The 23,025-nt window shown below is 50.6% G+C and overlaps 1 protein-coding gene across 1 annotated transcript in view; it reads right to left on the reverse strand.

Moving 5' to 3' along the window:
• Positions 1-18,774, reverse strand: part of LOC136640322 (zinc finger protein 721-like) — a 31,573-nt gene extending 12,799 nt beyond the window's left edge. The window contains exons 1-4 of the mRNA XM_066615365.1: positions 18,432-18,774; positions 15,260-15,342; positions 14,778-14,904; positions 8,729-11,221 (exon numbers count right to left, since the gene is read on the reverse strand). Of these exons, the coding sequence (XP_066471462.1) occupies positions 8,729-11,221; positions 14,778-14,904; positions 15,260-15,342; positions 18,432-18,588 (2,860 nt within the window). The 5' untranslated portion in view covers positions 18,589-18,774. The remainder of the gene's footprint in view (positions 1-8,728; positions 11,222-14,777; positions 14,905-15,259; positions 15,343-18,431) is intronic.
• Positions 18,775-23,025: the final 4,251 nt, after the last annotated feature.

Raw genomic sequence — 23,025 nt, forward strand, 5'->3', positions numbered from 1 at the left:
TCTGGCCTGGACGCCTTTAAAGGGGGATTGGACAAGTTTCTGGAGGAAAAATCCATTACGGGGTACAAGCCATGATGTGTATGCGCAACCTCCTGATTTTAGAAATGGGCTATGTCAGATGCAAGGGAGGGCACCAGGATGAGGTCTCTTGTTATCTGGTGTGCTCCCTGGGGCATTTGGTGGGCCGCTGTGAGATACAGGAAGCTGGACTAGATGGGCCTATGGCCTGATCCAGTGGGGCTCTTCTTATGTTCTTATGTCCTTTGGGCCTCTTTTCCTCCTCAGAGCTAGGATGGGATGCTCCCCTCTCCCACAGTATCTCCTCTTAGAAATTAAGCCCCCCACCTCCTTTGCCAGACTAATATGCACCCAGTCCTTCTCAAGTGACACTCAGTTATGTCAGAATGCCAGATGCAAGGGAGGGCACCAGGATGAGGTCTCTTGTTATCTGGTGTGCTCCCTGGGGCATTTGGTGGGCCGCTGTGACATTCAGGAAGCTGGACTAGATGGGCCTATGGCCTGATCCAGTGGGGTGTTCTTATGTTCTTATGACAGACAAATAATAAGGGGACCAACTGCAGTATTCTGCTCATCAACTAACTGGCATCCTGACTCTTGCACCCTGAAGTCGACATGGTCCCTCACCAAGGGTGCTAAAGAAGCTCCACAGTCAGAGAATTAGAGAGCAGTTCCTCTCCTGGATCAGAATGGAAGTCCTGCAGTTGTACGTTTGACTCTTTACAGTAAGAACATACTGTAAGGAGGAGGACTGCTCAGCGGTCTTCAACCTTTTCCATGCCCCAACCCCAACCATCCATCAGTAAAGAGACTGGGGACTCAATATCAATTCAGCCATCATCCCTTGCTGCCCACTCCTTCCTGACTCGTTTCCTTCTATCTCTTGCTCCTTCACAACAACCCTGTGACGTCAAAGGAGCAGCGAAGCAAGAGAGTGAGAAGAGTCTGTGCAGGATTGTATCAAGAACTTTTGATAAGGCAACACCATTATTGGATCGGACCCAACCCCTCTATTGCACAGACTTTGAAAGGTAATATTAAATAATAATACTGGTATTTATATACCGCCTTTCTGGTCATTGGATTGCTCCTCTGACTTTATTCAACTTGGTTCACATAGGCAGGCTATCTCTAAGCTCCCGAGGGGATTTTTACAATCACAGAAAGGTTCTGTCTTTCAAGAACCACACACATTTCAGATGGATCTTCCTGGTCTGGTCTCACTTCTGGACTCCAGTTGCCTCCCACGCTGGCTGACAAGCAGCTCCTTCATCTCTCACTTGAAGGGCAGCCAAGATGCTTCTTTGCTCTCCCAAGGGAGGCTACAAGACCCAACTGGAGTCATGAACAACAGGTTGAAGAACATTGACTTAAAGCACCAGAAAACACAGGAAACAAACAGGGCCAGAAAAAAGAAACCACCTTCTATAACTGGTTCATTAACATTCCCTGGTGTTCTGCCCCTTACCGGAGGAGGCTGCATAGTTGCCGATTCTCCTTCGTGCCAAAAAGGATGTGATCTAGACCGTGGCACTGAAGTCATCCCACTCCCTGTGCTGGAGACAAATGAAGTGGGGAGACATTTATCCTTCATTCCCTTTTAGTATCTCACTTTGTGCAATTCCAAGTTATCTTCCTATTTGCTCCATCGCTCTGATCCTGATCCAGAAATGCCCTAGGGGTGAGCTCACATGGCTGGATTCATTTTCTTCTTCTCTTTCCTTCTGCCACTTCTCCAAGTAACCAACCACATTCCTCCTCTTCCAGAAGATCTCCTTGCAAATCGTGCCCCTGGCCCACTAAAAGACCTGCCCTTTCCTGCTCTATTTTCTGCCTGGATTCAATGTTCCTCCTGCCTTTGCTCCATCCTGCCCAGTCCACAAGAGTGACACTTAGCAGCATGCAATTCCAGCTGATGTCCCGTAACTGGGATCATGAGAGCGGATAGGGGGAAACCCTGATTTGGGGATGCAGGGGTGGAAGAGGGCTGGATGGAGAGGAGTTCATCCTACTCTGTCCTCCTCAGTACCTCTTCCTCCTCAGGGTATCAACTCTCTAACAGTGTTTCTCAAACTGTGGGTCAGGACTCACTAACTGTGTCATGAGCCAATTTCAGGTGGGTCCCCATACATTTCAAATTTTAAAAAAATATATTAGACTTGATGCTACCATGGTATGTGACTGTATTTGGGGAACTGTTACAAATCTGCACTTTTAACATATACATAGGCTGCTATGTATACATATTTAACATCTGCATAGGCTACTAGGTATATGCTTTTAACAATGATAGTGGGGCTGACTCCTGGGTAAGTGAGGATAGGATTGCTAAAAAATTTTCCTGCTTGATGACATCACTCCAGTCATGACATCACTCCCAGTGGGTCCTGACAGATTCTCATTCTAAAAAGTGGGTCCTGGTGCTAAAGGTTTGGGAACCATGCTCTCAGAGACTCTCTGGTCCTTCCAGCTCAGGCGGGGATGCCATTTTTCTCCAGCTCTCTGCTTGCAGGCCTTCCTCCCCTGTCTGTTACAACCCGGGCGCAAGGAAGCTTGCAGCAGGACTCAGCAGGAAAAGGCAGTGCTGATCTGATGTATAAATGAAATACTCCACCCCCAGAAGGCGGAGGAGCCCCCACTGCAGCTGCCCCAAAGCAGATCCAAGCTGAGGATGCAAGGGGAGAATGGTCCATTTTGTCTCCCCCCCCCCCTGCTGTGCTGTGCCTGGGCTCCACCCCCACTTTCCCCTCTATCCCTTCCCTCCAGCCACAGCCCAGAGATCCCCCCCCTTGCTTTGGACTCACCACCAGACCCTCCAAGGGCCTGCAGCTCCTAGGCAGGCACTTCCTGCACATGGGCAGAAGGGGGGGCAGGAAGTGACTTCCCCATTCACTCCCCCCTGCCCCCATATACCCTTCTAGGACTGGCAATCGCCGCTTTTAACCCTGCAAGTGCATCTCCTAAGGAAGCGTACTACTTAGGTTTATATTCTCTCTACGGTTTCCGTACAGAGTCTTCACCTACCAAATGTTTATGCCTAATAAAGGTTGACTTGACTTGACTTGACTCCTAACGAAGCGAAGCCTTGAGATCTGGGCAGCCTGGAGCCCTTCGCAGGCTGCACTGGGGGCCCACCTGCTCCCCAGTCCCGAAAGGCAGCAGCCTGCGGGCTCCGCTGGCCCAGATGCTGCGGGCGCCCGACTTGGGCCAAGGGCAGGACTCGAACCCAGAGGCGTAGCAGGAGGGGGCGCGAAGCACTAAGGCTACAATCCTCGCCACTCTTTCCTGGGAGTAAGCCCGACTGACTATAATGGGACTCTGGAGCCCAGAGAATCACCACGGCGTGCAAGCCCCCCCCCTTTGGATCCATTCCAGGCTGGGGGGGGCAAAACCCAGAGCGGCACCCCCTCTAGCTACGCCACCGTTGGACCCCAGGGGTGGAAGCTGCAGCCAGTGGCGTAACTAGAGGGGGTGCAAAGCACTAAGTCTGGCAAGGGGCCCCCCTCCCCTTCGAAACCATTCCAGGAGGGGGGAGCAAAAAGGAGGCTCCCTGCAAAGCTTAGCGCTTTGCACCCCATCCAGCTACGCCACCATTGGACCCCAGGGGTGGAAGCTGCAGCCAGTGGCGTAATTAGAGGGGGTGCAAAGCACTAAGTCTGGCAAGGGGCCCCCCTCCCCTTCGAAGCCATTCCAGGTGGGGGGAGCAAAAAGGAGGCTCCTGAAAAGCTTAGCGCTTTGCACCCCCTCCAGCTACGCCACCACTGGACCCCAGGGTGGAAGCTGCAGCCGGTGGCGTAGCTAGAGGGGGTGAAAAGCGCTATGTCTGGCAAGGGGCCCCCCTCCCCTTCGAAGCCATTCCAGGTGGGGGGAGCAAAAAGGAGGCTCCTGCAAAGCTTAGCGCTTTGCACCCCCTCCAGCTACGCCACCATTGGACCCCAGGGTGGAAGCTGCAGCCAGTGGCGTAGCTGGAGGGGGTGCAAAGCACTAAAGCTACAATCCTAGCCACACTTTCCTGGGAGTAAGCCCGATTGACTATAATAGGACTAACTTCTGAGTAGACCTGGTTAGGATTGTGCCTTGAATTGGGCTCTAACACACTGACTTTCAGCTGAGATTTTAGGTGGGAAGCCCTCAATTGGCCTTTTAATTAGCCCCCCCCCCCCCACACACACACACTTTACACAGAGTCTGTACAGGGACTCTGAGGTAATTTTCAAACCCAGCACTTCCTCACATCAAGAACACAAATATGGATTTACCAAACCATTTCAAGAACACATTTGGATTTACCAAATGTCCAACAGCCCTGTTGGACATTTAGTTGGGCAGTGTTCATTCTCAGGAAAGAAAAACAACAAAGAGGAAGCAGCCCCCTCCCCACCCCACAAAACATCTAGGGGCCACTTTCAGAAGGCAGCTTGCTGAGAGACTCCACACCAGGGACATGCATGGCTGGGGAGGCAGGTGAGGCAGTGCCTCCCCCCTGGAATTGCTCGAAAAGCGTGGCTACCATGGGAGGTGCTCAATGACTCTGGTGACCCACCACACATCCCTGGCCTTGAAGGCTCTCAGCAAAGCGCATGGGTTGAAAGCACTTGAGCGCCTCCCATGGCAGCGGCACTCTTCGAACAACTCCAGTGGGGAGGCACTGCCTCACCTGCCTCCCCCCACCCACTGCGTGTCTCTGCTCCATACACCTGGGACCAACCCTGAACCATTCAATTGCCCCTTTGTGTTCCCTCATGCATGGAATTGTGAACTCTGGGTGGTTCCAGCTCTGTGGTGACTACGAAATCCAAAATCCGCCCTCTAATGGACCCAAAGCCTCTTTTCATGTTCCCATCATTTCTCTCACTTTGGCAGGCAGGCTCAAGACCTCTGGAACTGGAAGGCTGTGGGGTGGCAGACACTGCCCAGAACATAAGGAAAGCTCAGCTGGCTGAGCACAAAGGAGGCCATCTAGGCCAGCATGCTCTTTCCATCAGGTATCTCTGGGAGGTTAACCAGGAGGGGAAGGCATGCATGCATGTGCCACTGCTCCCCTGCAGTTGTTGGAGAGGTGCCAGCACTGGCAAAGCTGCCCCTCTGGCTTATATTACCCTTGCAGGCTCCAGTATTACAAGGCTTCTGCCTTTCCATTGGACCATTCCAGCGACGTGGAGAGGGGGGATTTGCTGCATGGGTAACAGCCTATCCTCCATACCTTCTTTACGCAGGCTTCGCCCACTGGAGAGGACACTCCAACCGCCATACGGCATTGGCACAACACGGGAAGCAGCAGTTTACTGGTTGTAAGTGTTAGCTTGATTGGCATAGAGCGTGACGCCCGGGGCTGCTTCCGACGGTGGGAGAGATCATTGCATCTCATTGGGCAGCTACCACCCGCCTTAAGCTGGGCAGTCCCCAGTCAGTAAGGTGTTGCCTCGCCACGGTCTGTTAACCTCACGGGGTGCGTGGGGTTTAGGGTGAAAACCGACAAGCAGATCGACAACAGTCTGAGGCAAAGAAGGAAGGCCCATAGCCAGGGAGACAGAGCAGGGACAGACTGCACTTGCTCCCGGTGTGGAAGGGATTGTCACTCCCGGATTGACCTTTTCAGCCACACTAGACGCTGTGTCAGAACCACCTTTCAGAGCGCGATACCAGAGTCTTTCGAGACTGAAGGTTGCCAATACAAATTCCTTTAAGTGGAGGCTTTGCCCTCCATTCTCCCCCCCCCCCCCGTCTGAGCTCCCAGTCCATCTGGCACTGCAGGAGCAGCCTGGGGCCCTAGACTGCAGGGAAGAGTTGGCACAATGGCTCACCCTAGTGGTCCAGAGCTCAGGGGTTTGTGGAAACTAGGCCCCCCCTGTGAATGCCCCCACATACCCCTTGGGACTTTGCCAGGGTTCTTCCTGACCACCTAATTCCTCCTCTTTCTTTTGCTGGACTCAACCCTTTCTCCTTATTTTGCATGAATCTATTTTTTTAAATCCTTTTTTATTTGTGAATAAAAATAACAACAGCAAAATTAAAAAGAAAATAAAAAAAGAAATGTACACAATGTACATGGTAAACGCTGATTACAAAGCTTATCAATTGGTAAATTACAAAAAGGTTAATAACCAATCTATGCATGAATCTCTAAAGAAAGGCTTCCAAATGTCCCAAAATATATCCATACAGAGTGGTCTACTATAAGCCAAACATTATAAGCTAAAGTTAAAAGATCCTCAGTCCATGAAAGAATAGTGGTGGGTGGGCCACTTCTCTTTTCAGTGCTTCAATACAAATCTTTTGGCTACAGTAAGGGACATCTGCAAGAGGGATCTGAAGGCCTTAGGGATGGACCTCAACAAGTGGGAAACCCTGGCCTCTGAGCGGCCCGCTTGGAGGCAGGCTGTGCAGCATGGCCTTTCCCAGTTTGAAGAGACACTTTGCCAACAGTCTGAGGCTAAGAGGCAAAGAAGGAAGGCCCATAGCCAGGGAGACAGACCAGGGACAGACTGCACTTGCTCCCAGTGTGGAAGGGATTGTCACTCCCGGATTGGCCTTTTCAGCCACACTAGACGCTGTGCCAGAACCACCTTTCAGAGCGCGATACCATAGTCTTTCAAGACTGAAGGTTGCCAATACAATACAATACAAAGGGCACAGAGAGTCCCTTTTCCATCATCCTGCAGGCAATGTCCACAAAATTGGTAGATAACTCAAAAGAATGCAAGTACTACAAATGTCAAAGTTTGTTGTAATATAAAATCAATAGAAGGAACCTCTTCCGAAAGGGATTGTATCCCTATACAAGACCACAGGACATGTGTGAATGATGCTTCAGGTGTACCATGATGGCAAAAGTTAGATTCTTATGTTGAGCTTCTTACTATCTTACTATTTCTAACACTATATGCCCTGGGGGCTGGGGATAAGAATAGGTTCTCAGTTTGGCTGTACTTGTCATAAGAGGTGACTAAACAGCCATCAGGTAGATGGGACCCTTTAGCCTGGGAAGGCAGCTCATCTGAGAGAAGGAAAACTCTGATCCCAAACCTCCACTGCCTTGTGGCTACATCCAGTTATGGAAAAGGCTTCAGGAGTCAACCTCGAGGCAAAATCCGGAGCCGGAGTCCCTGAGGCAGTTCATGGCTGAACACAGTCACGTTCTGGCAACTCCTGCGACGCCGCTGGAACCAACCGTATTGGCCTCTGCCTTTCCATTGGACCATTTCAGCAACTTGGAGAGGGGGGATTTGCTGCTTGGGTAACAGCCTATCCTCCATATCTACTTTACCCAGGCTTCGCGCACTGGAGAGGACGCTCTGTTCCAGAGCCACCATTCAGAGTCTTCCGAGACTGAAGGATGCCAACAACAGCTTACTATGAAGGAGCTGTGATGTTCAATAAGCCCTAATTTGTATTTGGTTTTTTTGCTGAATCAAATACTCTCCTTCCATACACTCTGGTCACCATGAGTCTCCCTCGTTCCTCTGCATTCCCTTTCTTTTCTCCTGTGTTGCTCCCTCCATCATCCTCAGCAGGTTTCCTTGACTTTTCTCCCACTTCCACATTCCACCTCTTCTCCACTGCTCTTGTGCTTCTGACTCTCGCTGATCCTCTGTCCGCCACTCCTTGCCCCTCTCCCCCCTTCCCTCACTCCTTCCTCTTGTATTCCTCCTCCAATCCTTCCAACAGGCTGGTACCAGGGCCCTCATCCTGGCCCATGTGATACCTACATAAGAACATAAGAAGAGGATCAGGTCAAAGGCCCTTCTAGTCCAGCTTCCTGATTCTCACAGTGACCCACCAAATGCTTCAGGGAACACACTAGATGACAGACACAACCTGTGTCCTATGAGCTGTCCTGTCTCCCACAGATGCAGCATTATCAGACTCAGCAGACTTGGCAAGGCACAGCAAGGACATCAGAGCAAAATTCTCTCAGCCCCGCTGTTTGCCCTTGCCTCGCCACTGTGATGCCATAGGCTGCCGGGGCTCTGTCAGCAACACCTCTTTAAGAGTGCAAGCCTAACCCCTTATGTCAGTGCTTTCCAGCACTGACATAAGGACAACGCAGCTCCAAGGGAAGGGAACAAACATTCCCTTACTTCGAGGAGGCCTCCGTGAGTGACACCCAACTACAGGATGCCACACATGTCCCATGGGCTGGAAAGCACTGACATAAGGGGTTAGGATGGCACCCTTAGTGGCAATGAATCCCACAGGCTTAGTATGTGCAGTGTGAAGAAATACCTTCTATTGTCCATTCTAAGTTTCCTGATAATTAATATCATAGATGGACCTCTAGTGTTGTGAGACAGGGAGGAAAAAATGGGTTACAGGAAAGATCAAAACTGTACTTGGTTATCTGAGTATCACTTTAATCTCTAAATGTATAAGCTGGACATTCCTAAATTCTACTCAACATTTTCATACGTGTTCTTTCCTTGAATTCATTGATATCTGGATTCCATGTGTAATGGTTTTATCAGATTATTATGAGCTGATGAAGTTGATGTTTTATCAATGAACTAGTTTGGAATGTTGTAATATCGATGAGAACCATCACCCATGATTTCGTTCACCACTCCAAAAATTCAAATGGTTTCTCTACAGCATGAATTTGTTCATGACAAGAAAGAGTTAAGTGCTCATAGAATCTCTTTCCACACTAAAGGCATTTATATGGCTTCCCCCATGTGGGTTTGTTGATGCCGAGTCAGATTTGAGCACAAACTGAAGCTCTTTCCACACTCTAAGCATTCATATGGTTTCTCCCCTGTGTGGGTTCGTTGATGCCGAGTAAGGTTTGAGGTCTCACTGAAGCTCTTTCCACACACAAAACATTCATATGGTTTCTCCCCTGTGTGGGTTCGTTGATGCCGAGTAAGGTTTGAACTCTCACTGAAGCTCTTTCCGCACTCTAAACATGTGTATGGTTTCTCTCCTGTGTGGGTTCTTTCATGCGCAGACAGGTGTGTGCTGTTACTGAAGCTTTTTCCACACTTCAAGCAGTTATATGGTTTCTCCCCTGTGTGTGTTCTTTGATGTGTAGAAAGATTTAAGCTCCCACTGTATTTCATTCCACACTTCAAAAATTTATATGGCTTCTCCCCTGTGTGGGTTCTTTGATGTGCAGAAAGACTTACGCTCTCTCTGAAGCTCTTTCCACATTCCAAACATTTATACGGTTTCTCTCCAGTGTGGATTCTTTGATGTACAGTCACATGTGAGCTGCGACTAAAGCTTTTTCCGCACTCTAAGCATTTATATGGCTTCTCCTTTGTGTGGGTTTTTTGATGTGAAGTTAGGCTTGAGCTTACACTGAAGGTCTTTCCACACTCCAAGCACTTATATGGTTTCTCCCCTGTGTGGGTTCTTCGATGGACAGTAAGGCTTCCAGTCTCCCTAAAGCACTTTCCACATTCTAAGCATGTATATGGCTTCTCCCCTGTGTGGGTTCGTTGATGCCGAGACAGGTTTGAACTTGCAATGAAGCCCTTTCCACACTGTAAGCATTTATATGGTCTCTCCCCTGTGTGGGTTCGTTTATGCAAAGTCAGGCTTGAGCTGTCATTGAAGCTCTTTCCACACTCTATGCATGTGTACGGTTTCTCCCCCGTGTGAGTTCGTTCATGCACAGCCAGTTGTGTGCTGTTACTGAAGCTCTTGCCACACTGTAAACATTTATACAGTTTCTCCCCTGTGTGGGTTCGCTGATGCCGTGTCAGGTCTGAGCTCCCAATGAAGCCTTTTCCACATTGTAAACATTTATATGGTCTCTCCCCTGTGTGGGTTCGCTGATGAAGAGTCAGGCTTGAGCTCTCACTGAAGCTCTTTCCACACTCTATGCATGTATACGGTTTCTCCCCAGAGTGGGTTCTTTCATGCACAGTCAGGCTTGTGCTGTTACTGAAGCTTTTTCCACACTTCAAACATTTATATGGTTTCTCCCCTGTGTGGGTTATTTGATGTGAAGAAAGACCTACACTCCCACTGAAGCTTTTCCCCCATTCCAAGCATTTATATGGTTTCTCTTTGGAGTGGGTCCTTTGATGCACAGTCAGATATGAGGCATGACAGAAATTCTTTCCACACTCCAAACATTTATATGGTTTTTCTCCAGTGTGGATTCTTTGATGCACAGCAACATGTGAGCGATGAGTGAAGCTCTTTCCACACTCCAAGCACTTATATGGTTTCTCCCCTGTGTGTGTTTGTTGATGCCGAAGCAGGCAAGAGCTCCCATTGAAGCTTTTTCCACATTCTAAGCATTTATATAGTTTCTCTCCTGCATGATTTCTTTGATGCCGAGTCAGACTTGAGCTCAAACTGAACCTCTTCCCACACTCTAAGCATTTATATGGTTTCTCTTCTGTGTGTGTTTTTTGATGCAAAGTCAAGCTTAAGCTCACACTGAACCTCTTTCCACACTCTAAACATCTGAATGGTTTATCTTTGTGGTTTCGCTGATGCCGAGTCAAGCTTGAGCTCATACTGAACCTCTTTCCACACTCTAAGCATTTATACGGCTTCTCCCCTGAGTGAGTTCTTTGATGCCATATCAGGCTTGAGCTCACACTGAATCTCTTTCCACACTGTAAGCATTTATGTGGCTTCTCCCCTGTGTGGGTTCTTTGATGTCTAGTGAGGTTTCCACCTTCACTAAAGCACCTTCCACACTCCAAGCATTTATATGGTTTCTCCCCTGTGTGGTTTCTTTGATGTGAAGTCAGGTGTGAGCTCCGAATGAAGCTCTTTCCACAGAGTAAGCATTTGTATGGTTTCTCCCCTGTGTGGGTTCTTTGACGTGTTGTAAGTTCTGACTTACTGCTGAAGGTCTTTGGACATTGACCGCATTTCTCCTTTCTATTTCCAGTTTCTTTCTCTGGATCTACTGGGGTGATGTTCATATCCCCACTGTGATGAGGATCAGATTTTTTTCTCCAATCCTCTGTCTGGTTTCCCTTCATTCCTGTGCTGGCTTCTCCATGCAATGGGCACTTATTCCTTCTCACCCCTTTCTGATATTCAGGTTGGACTGAGATGTCATGGTAGTCAGAATCCTGACAAACAACAGATTTTGTCTTCCAGACCAGCGCTGGGTTTCCCTCCTGACTCTCTGATATGTCCTGGTCTCTAAAAGTCATGTCCTTTGTGTCAACAACAGTCCTTTCCAGTGACACCCCACACAGCTTCCTTTGATCTTCACTGTCTTGTTCATTGCTTCCTGGAACAGACAGAGAGAAGTTTGATTACCAATGCAATAGAGAAAGGGAAGATCTAAAGCACACTCCTAGGCATGTATACTTAGAAGTAAACCCCAATGGATTCAGCAGCACTGAATCTGAGGAAATGATAAATAGGATTGCAGTCCTGCTCAGGGCTGTGACTATCAGTTAGATGTTTGAGGAATGTGAAAATCCTGGCTGCTTTCCCTGTTGCAACCTGGCCCAAGCACAGGATACAGGCAGCTTTGTTAGCCCTGGTCACCTCCCGGTCGCCTCATCCTGTGCCATCCTGTATTGCCCTTGAGGCAGTGAAGGTTTATCACCAACTAGGCAAAGCAAGGGGGAAAAAAATCAGTGCCACCACCTTTCTGCATTTTCTTGGCTAGGAGGTGTCTCTTGGCAAGAACAAGCTTGCAGATGAGATTTTCCATCTGATTTTGTGTGCTTGCATCCTGCCCATCTCAGTGGAGTTGCTCCATTCATGGCCACTAAAAAAGATGGCTTGCCAACTGTCCTTTCCTAAGCCATCGATAGAAGAACAGTGGATTCATTTTTTGAAGCTGGATCACATGGCCAGCAGCATTAAGGGGAATAATAAAAGCTTCTTCAAACATGTTAGAAGCAGGAAACCCGCCAGAGAAGCGGTTGGCCCTCTGGATGGTGAGGGAGGGAAAGGGGAGATAAAAGGAGACTTAGAGATGGCAGAGAAATTAAATGAGTTCTTTGCATCTGTCTTCACGGCAGAAGACCTTGGGCAGATACCGCTGCCTGAACGGCCCCTCCTGACCAAGGAATTAAGTCAGATAGAGGTTAAAAGAGAAGATGTTTCAGACCTCATTGATAAATTAAAGATCAGTAAGTCACCGGGCCCTGATGCCATCCACCCAAGAGTTATTAAGGAATTGAAGAATGAAGTTGCAGATCTCTTGACTAAGGTATGCAACTTGTCTCTCAAAACGGCCAAAGGTGCCAGAAGATTGGAGGATAGCAAATGTCACGCCTATCTTTAAAAAGGGAAAGAGGGGGGATTCGGGAAACTATAGGCCGGTCAGCCTAACATCCATACCGGGTAAGATGGTGGAATGCCTCATCAAAGATAGGATCTCAAAACACATAGACAAACAGGCCCTGCTGAGGGAAAATCAGCCTGCCTTCTGTAAGGGTAAGTCTTGCCTCACGAACTTTTTAGAATTCTTTGAAAAGGTCAACAGGCATGCGGATGCGGGAGAACCCGTGGACGTTATATATCTGGACTTTCAGAAGGCGTTCGACATGGCCCCTCACCAAAGGCTACTGAATAAACTCCACAGTCAGGGAATTAGAGGGCAGGTCCTCTCCTGGATTGAGACCTGGTTGAAGACCAGGAAACAGAGAGTGGATGTCAATGGGTAATTTTCACAATGGAGAGAGGTGAAAAGCAGTGTGCTCCAAGCATCTGTCCTGGGACCATTGCTCTTCGACCTCTTCATAAATGACCAGGAGACAGGGCTAAGCAGCAAGGTGGCCAAGTCTGCAGATGACACCAAACTTTTCTGAGTGGTGAAGACCAGAAGTGATTGTGAAGAGCTCCAGAAGGATCTCTCCAAACAGGGAGACTGGGCAGCAAAATGGCAGATGCGTTTCAATGTAAGTGTAAAGACATGCACATTGGGGCAAAGAACCAAAACTTTCCATATAGGCTAATGGGTTCTGAGCTGTCTGAGACAGATCAGGAGAGAGATCTTGGGGTCCTTGTGGACAGCTCCTTGAAAGTGTCGATCCAATGCGTGGCAGCAGTGAAGAGGGCTAATTCCATGCTTGGGATCATTAGGAAAGGCACTGAGAATAAGACAGCTAATATTGTAATGTCTTTGTACAGCTCGATAGTAAGGTCACACCTGAAGTATTGTGTCCAGTTCTGGTTGCCACATCTCCAAAAGGATATAGTGGAGATGGAAAAGGTGCAAAAGAGCAACCAAAATGATTGCTGGGTTGGGGTACCTCCCTTAAAAGGAAAGGCAAGAACGATTGGGCCTCGCCTGAGGGGAGACATGATTGAGACATACAAAATCATGCAAAGGGTGGACAGACAGGATAGAGGGTTGCTGTTTTCTGGTAACATTACACCTGAACCAGCGGACATCCATGACAGCTGAGTGTCGTGAGAGTTAGGACAGACAGAAGAAAATATTTCTTTACCCTACATGTAATTAATCTGTGAAACTCCTTGCCACAGGAAGTAGTGATAGCATCTTGCCTGGATGCCTTTAAGTGGGGATTGGACACATTTCTGGAGGAGAAGTTCACTACGGGTTACAAGTCATAGTAGGTCTGTGCAAACTCTTGGTTTTACAGAATGGCTGCCTCTGATTGCCAGACGCAGGGGAGGGCACCGGGACGAAGGTTGTGTCTGTTGTCTTGTGTGCTCCCTGAGGCATTGGAGGCCACTGTGAGATACAGGAAGCTGGACTAGATGGGCCTTTGGCCTGATCCAGCCGGGCTTATGTTCTTAGTTATTAAATAGCATTGTCAGTGTCTTAAAGGTTTTGTTCTTACAACCAGACCTGAGGAGAGGGGAGCAAAGGAGCAAAATGCTCAGGGCCCTTTCTTCAAGGGAGCCTGGGCCATAACAATGCAAACTATAGAGTACAAAAGAAATTTATTACAAAATAAATCTGGGGACCTCAGTCTCTAGGGCTGTATTTCCACTACAGTTTTAATCTACTTTCAAAGCTCTTCTATTACCCTAATGCATTCTGGAGACTGTGGTTCATTAAGGGTAGCTCTAAAACAGGGGAGTCAAACATAAGGCCCGGAGGGGGGGCAGGATGGGACCCGCGGAAGCTTTTTATCCAGCCCTCAGGCTCTCAGCTGCTGAACAGGGCTGAGGTGTTACTGCTGAAAGGGAAGCCCACTTGAAAATTGAGCTCTCCCATATCTTGAATATGATCAAAATGCAGCTTATGAGTTCCCAAGTGAGAAAAAGTACTTATTTTTGGTCATAAACTGTTTAATGACATCACTTCCTTCCCAATGACATCACTTTCGGCCCTCAGCAGACATTATCAATGCTATTCGGACCTCTGTATGAAATGAGTTTCACACCCCTGCTCTAACAGCTCTCAAATTCCTTAACAAACTACAGTACCCAAGAATGATTTGGAGGAACAGAAGTGCACTGAAAGTGGATTAAAGCTGTATATAAGAAGAGCCCCACTGGGTCAGATCAAGGGACTGTCTAGTGCAGCTTCCTGTATCTCACAGCAGCCCACCAGATGCCCCAGGGAGCACACAAGACAACAAGGTAATCGAATCCTGTTACTTCTCCCTTGCACCTGGAACTCAGAGATAGGCTACCTCAAAAACCCAAAGGTTGCATGGAGTGTTGGAAACTTCCTGTCTCTCAAAGGAGATTTCATAGTTTTCAAATAACATTACTTAGGCCCTGCTCAGAACCAGGAGGGCAAAACAGACATTTGCTACCCGTTCCCTTGGAAAATCATTACAGTGCTAAATGCTAACAGTACTTCACACTTTTCAGCCACCTCCAAAAAAAGCTAAGGGATCCCGACTTACGCAGAAAAGCTACGTTCTCTTGATTCTCCAGCATCACTTCCACATACAGAGCCTTCTGGCCTGGGTCCAACAGAGCCCACTCCTCCTCGGTGAAATACAGGGCCACCTCCTCAAAGGACACCAGACCCTGAAAGGCACAAATCATCCCTAATCAACACACATTTCCAATCAAACACTGAAAGGACGCGAGAGAACCATGTATTTTCCTGCAGAGCTCAATGGTTCATGGACACTCTGCCTTTCTGCAGTTTAAAAATGTGGTCAGTTGGCCAGTTGAGTATTTAAGCTTTTGTTCATTTTTATTTGCAGGGGGGGGCCCAAATACTTGGATTCAGTTGTCTGTGGATTGGGCCCGGGGCTTCCCCCTGCATGCACCCCCCAGGGACCTCAGGGCGCCTCTGACATCTTGCAGCACCAGAAGAGGCATCCCTAGAACAAAGAAGGCTTCTCCCTGCAGGCTTCCCTGGTCACCTGGCCCTTACCTGAGCAGACTCTGCAGCAGCCGCTCCTTCTCCGGCCCAGGGAGGAAGCGATCCAGAACTCACCACTGAGGCCACTCCACTGCCTGGGAGGGAGACAGCAGGGAAGCGAACTTATTCCTCCAGTTCAGGGAATATTGTACTTGTTCTGCTTGCATCCAGGCCCTGGTTCTCATCTTCCTTTGGACCGTCCTCCCTTCCTTCCAGATCCCCTATCCCCCCAGCACCATTGTGCCTTCCCCCTCCCTGTGTCTCCCTGTGAGGCTGCACTACACTGCTGCTTCCCACTCACCACTCCTGTCTGCTGCAGAACAGTGCAAGCCACTTCCAGCAGTGCGCTAAGTGTGCATTGCTCCTCTTCAGTACAGGCAGGGTTCTGTGGGGGTCAGCCTGGCAACTCACTGACCACACTGCAGACCCACTTTTCCTTGGCTGCCTCCTTGGAGGCGAGGAGGCCATCCAGGAGGCCAGCCTGGCAGCCTTCATATCCGTTACACAGTTCAGGCCTACTGGATTGAAGGCTTGAGGCCATCTTCAGAACATAAGAACAGCCCCAGTGGATCAGGCCATTGACCCATCTAGTCCAGCTTCCTGTATCTCACAGCGGCCCACCAAATGCCCCAGGGAGCACACCAGATAACAAGAGACCTCATCCTGGTGCCCTCCCTTGCATCTGACATAGTCCATTTCTAAAATCAGGAGGTTGCACATACACATCGTGGCTTGTACCCCGTAATGGATTTTTCCTCCAGAAACATGTCCAATCCCCTTTTAAAGGCATCCAGGCCAGTTGCCATCACCACATCCTGTGGCAAAGAGTTCCACAGACCAACCACACGCTGAGTAAAGAAATATTTTCTTTTGTCTGTTCTAACTCTCCCAACACTCAATTTTAGTGGATGTCCCCTGGTTCTGGTGTTATGTGAGAGTGTAAAGAGCATCTCCCTAACCACTCTGTCCATCCCCTGCATAATTTTGTATGTCTCAATCATGTCCCCCTCAGGTGTCTCTTTTTTAGGCTGAAGAGGCCCAAACGCCATAGCCTTTCCTCATAAGGAAGGTGCCCCAGCCCCGTAATCATCTTAGTCGCTCTCTTTTGCACCTTTTCCATTTCCACTGTCTTTTTTGAGATGCGGCGACCAGAACTGGACACAATACTCCAGGTGTGGCCTTACCTTCGATTTGTACAACGGCATTATAATATTAGCCGTTTTGTTCTCAATACGCTTCCTAATGATCCCAAGCACAGAATTGGCCTTCTTCACTGCTGCCGCACGTTGGGTCGACACTTTCATCGAGCTGTCCACCACCACCCCAAGATCTCACTCCTGATCTGTCACAGACAGCTCAGAACCCATCAGCCTATATGTGAAGTTTTGATTTTTTGCCCCAATGTGCATGACTTTACACTTACTGACATTGAAGCGCATCTGCCATTTTGCTGCCCATTCTGCCAGTCTGGAGAGATCCTTCTGGAGCTCCTCACAATCACTTCTGGTCTTCACCACTCAGAAAAGTTTGGTGTCGTCCGCAAACTTAGCCACTTCACTGCTCAACCCTGTCTCCAGGTCATTTATGAAGAGGTTGAAAAGCACCGGTCCCAGGACAGATCCTTGGGGCACACCGCTTTTCACCTCTCTCCATTGTGAAAATTGCCCATTGACACCCACTCTCTGCTTCCTGGCCTCCAACCAGTTCTCAATCCATGAGAGGACCTTATCTTGTACAGTGGATCTTGTACAGCGGTGCAGTGAGTGGAGACCCATGAGCAATGCTGATGCGCAGCCTGGAGATAGGGCTGGTCCAGTCAAGACATGGCCTGATGTGGCCACTTTGAACAATGGGCTGGAGGAAGTGGAGAATGCGGGGCACGGCCTGCATGTGCCCCCACCACACACCCAGATGCTTCACCCCACACTCCAAGCAAGAGGAGAACTGGGGCAGCAACCACTCATGTCTCCCTTCAGCCGCAGGGCATTGTGGGATCCTGGTTTGAATGCTCCCCTTCCGCAAGCCAGAAACACCAGACTGCTCTGCCTCCACTTCTGTGGCCTCCCAGCTACGGCCAGGCAGCCCCGGACCGGCAGGCCTCATCCTTACTCTGACTTCTAATGCCCTCAGTCAGGGGTCTCCAAACTTTTTGGCCAGAGGGCCGCATCCAATGTCTGGCACAGTTTTGAGGGCCGAAAAGAATTTAAATATATTTAATAAATAAGAGATGGAACTTAGATGTGTGAATTAAATGCATGAATGGGCTCATTCATTCAACCCCTCTGGCCCTTAGACACCCTCCAGATGCAACCAGAGCGCAGTTCCAGTCATGTTTGGCAAATGGGCCAGGGGCTTTCTGGGGACAAGAGGCTGGTCGTGGGCTGGATAAAGGCTCTCCGTGGGCCGCATCTGGCCCCAGGGCCGGGTTTGGAGACCCCTGCCCTAAGTGCTCCTCCTGGGTCATAGTCACGCAAGCAGGGTGGGTGGAAGAGGCCAGGTAATAACTTTTCGATGGGCAACAAAATAGAAGGGGCTACAAAGCTTTAGGTGCCACAGACAAGAGGACTTGCTCTCTGGGGCTCCGGAGGCACCACTACAACCAAGGGCAAAATTGCAGGGAAGCAAATTCAGGACTTGCAGGAGGTGCCATTGATTGCAAGAGGCTGCCCAGCCCACAGGGGTCTGCCTGGCACACAGCAGGCTCTCCCTGGAATGCGAGGTGGGGCCAGACTGGGTGGCATCCCTTCCAGCTTGAATGCTATGCGATTCTGTGGCTGCAATCCTGGCTCCCTTACACGGAAGTAAGGACCACTGATCTCCAGGGGGCTGACTTCAGAGGAGGAACCTGTGGGACTGCTACAGGTGACAGCCAAGGATGAGATCTGTTCCTCCCTGGGGTGCAAATGCCACCTCGTCTCTTCTTCCCCCCCCCCTTCCGCCTGCCCGTCTGACCTCTGCTCCTGCCTGCCCAGTTCGGTGCCAGCAGCACCGGGAAGCTGCAAAGTAGGGAAGAGCAACATCCAGAGGGACAGGCTGGTGTGTGTGTGTGTGGGGGGGGGGGTCTCATGTGGGTCCTCGAGTAGACCCCCAGCGCGGGGCTAAAGGCACCCCAATAAAGACCCAAAGGAATGTGAAGGCGGCCCCCCACCCCGCCTGGAAGAAGCCCCCCGACCCTCTTACTCACCCCCCAGCCGGGCATCCTCCGGCAGGCGCCCCACGTTTGCCCGCGAAGCCTCCTGCGGGGTCTCGGCCCCGGACCGCACCGCCCGCGCGCCCTGCAGGAGACGGCAGTCCGGGGAGGGCAGTGGGGCGAGGCCCCCGCAAGCCCCGTCCTGCTGCATCTCCTCTGCCGGCCCCACCGCGGCGCTCCCGGAGTCCGGTCCCTCCCTGCGGGGTCGGTGCCCCGAGGCGCCCCCTCTTGCTTGAGCCCCGGCAAGAGCCCCTCTGCGCAGGAGGACCCCGGGAGGAGCCGCGAAGGTAGGCGGCGCGTGGGGACGGGGCTCTGCGACCCCTCCGGGCTTGCAGCTTCCCGGGGCTGGCGCTGGGCGGAGGCGGCGGGAGGAAGAGGCAGGCGGAGCGCTGCGGGGGAGGGGCGTCTGCGGAGGGCCGGCGGAGCGCGGCGGGGCGGGCAGGGCAGGAGCCCCTTGCCGGCCACCCGATGCCCCGCCCCCTCTGCCTCCAGCCCGCCGCTCTCGCCCCTCCCGGGCTGCCTGCCTGGACTGGAAGCCCCTCGGGGCAGGAACCTGCTCGCGCACTCCTTGCAAAGGGCATCTGCAGGGCGGGGCCAGCGGACCCAGGGAGGCTCCTGGGCCGCAGCTGGATCTTCCGCACGGGCACAAATGCACCTGCACGTGGGGACAGACACGACACGAGACAGTCAGTGCTGTATGCGGTGGCGTAGCTAGAGGGGGGCAAAGCACTCAGTTTGGTGGGGAGCCTCTCCCCAGCCCTAGCCCTCCACCCTTAGGAGCCATTCCAGGCAGGGGGAGCAGAACTCCTTCTGGGACCGTTCCAGGGAACATCCCAGTTTTGCTCCCCCGCCTGGAGTGGCTCCGAAGGGGAGGAAGAGGGGCCCCTTGCGTGGCGCCCCTGCAAATGTAGTGCTTTGCACCCCCAGCTATGCCACTGCTTCCAGCCTCCCCTAACCTGCCCCCACTTGGGCAGCAATGACCCCTCTCTCTTGTTGGCAGCTGCCCCCTCCTTAGTTCAGGATCAGGGGGCAGGGGGCTACTTCCCCTTCCCAGACTGGGCCGGGCACCTTCCTTAGGAGGAAAGGCTACGGCGTTTGGGGCTCTTCCAGCTTGAAAGAGGCACCTGAGGGGGGTCGTGACTGAGACTTACAAAATTATGCAGGTGTGGATAGAGGGGATGTCCTTTCCCTCTCACAGGGCACTGGAACTAGGGGACATCCGCTAAAATTGAGGGTTGGGAGAGTTTGGACAGACAAAATGCTTCTTTACCCAGTATGCAATTATTCTGTGGAACTCCTTGCCACAGGATGCGTTGATGGCGCCTGGCCTGGGTGCCTTTAAAAGGGGATTGGACAGATTAATAGAGGAAAATCCCAGCATAGATTACAAGCCATGCCAGCTATATGCAACCTCAGGATTTCAGGGGTTGCCTGTCTCTGAATGGCAGGTGCAAGGGGGTCCGAGGTGCTCAAGAGGCAGCCTGGGGTGGTCCTCCATTGGGCTAGGCACAGAGGCAGGCTTAGCACCAGCTTGCATTATACCAGATGCTTTCTTATAGCCAATAGATTCAGGAGCCCAGATGGAGTGTGTGTCTTTCTCTGTCCCCAGGTCCCTCCTTCCAGGTGACCCCCTCTCGCTGGATGCAGACACCTGCAGCTTCTCAGCGGAGGACATATACTTATCACCTCCCCTTGCCAGTGTTAGTATGCCAATAGGCAGCGTCTCCTCCATGGGGGTAGAATCACCGCTCTCCATCTGCCCTGTGCCCCCTATGCCAAGAGGCAGCTTCCATTTGCTCAAAGGGAGAACCCTCCCTGGGGGAGGCAGACCTCAGCTCAGGGTTCCCAGACCCCTGGCTAACTTCAGCTGGGCCAAGGGCCTATGGTCCCAGTCCATGGAGGGATGAGGAAAGTTGCCTCTCTGTCCATATGGTCCTCCCACTTGCTACTGCCCATTTGCCTTTTTGGGTGGAGCCCCTTGAGTCCAGTTGGTGCAGAAAGGTGTGAGCCTGCCCCACCTGGGGGCCTTGGAGGCATCCACAAGTTTGTGAATGGGGTGGGGCCTAGTAGACCCTGGCCTGGACTGAGGGGCACCAGCTGAGGTGTGAATAGCTATGAGAGCTGATTGTGTGGATCCCACACCTCCTACCCTGCCTTCTTCAAATCCTGTCTGATCAACACCTGCCAAGGCTGTAATGACATTTTGAAGTCTTTTTGCAAGTTGTTGTTGGCATCCTTCAGTCTCGAAAGACTATGGTGTCACGCTCTGAATGGTGGTTCTGGAACAGTGTCCTCTCCAGAGCGCGAAGTCTGGGTAAAGTAGGTATGGAGGATAGGCTGTTACCCATGCAGCAAATCCCCCCTCTCCACGTCGCTGAAATGGTCCAATGGAAAGGCAGAGGCCAATACAGTTGGTTCCAGCGGCGTCGCAGAAGTTGCCAGAATGTGACTGTGTTCAGCCATGAACTGCCTCAGGGACTCCGGCTCCGGATTTTGCCTGGAGGTTGACTCCTGAAGCCTTTCCCATAACTGGATGTAGCCACAAGGCAGTGGAGGTTTGGGATCAGAGTTTTTCTTCTCTCAGATGAGCTGCCTTCCCAAGCTGACGAGTCCCATCTACCTGGTGGGTAGACGTATTGCAAGTATATTGTTTTGCAAGTATATTGTCAATATCTTTGCAGCAATGCTTGTTTAAAAGGTGGGTCTATAGTTTGTACATCTAGCCTGGGCTTAATAGGGTTAGGAGTCAATGTTTTATATAATGACCATGGCAGAGAATCTTTTCCAAGCATCTCATTATAAAGCTGATGCAAGTTAGGAACCAAAAAACCCAAAAAGATTTTATGTCACTCCTTTAGGCCCTGGAACTCTGCTTCATTTTCCAGATAACAGCCTTGTTTTCATCCATAGTCCATGGACCTGCCTAAAGCTGTCTCTGCTCAGGGTCTTGGGCAGAAAGATTAGAAAAACCCTCTCCAAATCCTTTTCCAAAGGATCCTTCCTTTTGCCATATAATTTAGAATAGCATTGATAAAACTGCACATTTATTTCACTCCAAGTCCTGTACAGTATTTTAGAGTTTCCTCATCTTTCATCAGGGAAAAACAATTCTGGTGTTTTTGCTGCCTGAGCTCTATGCACTAAGATCCTCCCTGGTCTCTCTCTCTTCTCCCAGTGTTTTGGATGCAAGCAAGCTAAGGCGCATGGCAGGTTCACTGAAACACAGGGCCCAGGTGCCTGATAAACCCATGGAAGCTCCTTATGCGCCCATACAATCATTGGGCAATGACACAGGGATGCCTCAGCGCACACTACCAGCCTATCTGGACTAGATGGAATGTCCAGAAACCTCAGGCCAGGCATGCCAGTCACCATGTGATCCATAAATCCGTCACAGACCCCCCCCCTTTCTATTTTCCTGACTATAACTCACTCAGTACAAGGCCCCCCACCCCAGAGGCATATCCTGATTGCTCATGGATACAGCTGCATCACCTGAAGAAGGTGTGATAAACCTCTGCATCTCTCTGCGTTCCTTGAGTTTCCCGGTTGCTTTCTGTGTATTCCTCTAGGCCGGCAGTGGTTCTCAAACCTTTAGCACCGGGATCCATTTTTTAGAATGACAATCTGTCATTTTTTAGAATGACAATCTGTCACCCAGCGGAAGTGATGTCATCCTACACTGCAATCCTACCCACACTTACCCAGGAGTATGTCCCATTGACTGTCATTGTTGAAAGCATATACATAGTAGCCTGTTAAAAGTACAGGTGTACAAAGGGTGGGACAACACCTCCCTAGAACTCACACATTCTATGTCACATATTCCTATGACACTCTGAGCCATATAGTGGATAGTCCCCAGCCCACTGCTGGCTTTCTGGCTTCATCCCTTTTGTGTGCTTGTTTTGGTTTTATCTAAACAAACTTAATGTAATTGGAGTTCTCTTCCCAAGGGAAGGGGAGCGTTTGGGGCCCTGGTTTCCTCACCCTGCTGTTCAACTTGCAGGGATCCTGAACTCGCAGTGTCTTCTCTGACCTAGCATCTTGTGCAAAAGAAGCACTTGGGCCCAGGAGGCACGTTCGCTGCTTGTGGGATGGACAAAACGGGGTTCAGACCTGAGACAGATTTCTGAATTTATTGACATGTGGTTTCCCAGGCCCTCCAGGACTGGTAGGAAGCCCTGTGGGCACTCCTCTACCTTGATCCAGGATCAGGAAGTTGATACACTTTGGGGTATGTGTGGGGCTGGTGGGTTGCTGTTAGCCACCATCCACATATAGGCTCTCCTCAGCTAGCCCTGATGGATTCCATGGTGAACATCCCTGGGGGTGGGGATCCTGTAGCCTCCTGTAGTCTTTCCTGCCCCCAGGTCAGGCAGTAGAATTGTGTTACAGTGGGGGGGGGGGAGGTGGAGCCCCTCATTCTGGACTGGATGGCCTCATCCTGGACTGGCTGGGGAGCCCCTGATCCCTGCTGGGCTGGCTGATGAATTACCCAAGTGTTTCCAGATGGAGCTTAGTACTCCAAAGGGAGGTTGCAGTGTTCTTCACACCCACCAATCCCTTTCACTGGATGATTCAGAGC

The sequence above is a fragment of the Tiliqua scincoides genome, chromosome 2, assembly GCF_035046505.1.
Source record: "Tiliqua scincoides isolate rTilSci1 chromosome 2, rTilSci1.hap2, whole genome shotgun sequence".
NCBI lineage: Eukaryota > Metazoa > Chordata > Lepidosauria > Squamata > Scincidae > Tiliqua > Tiliqua scincoides.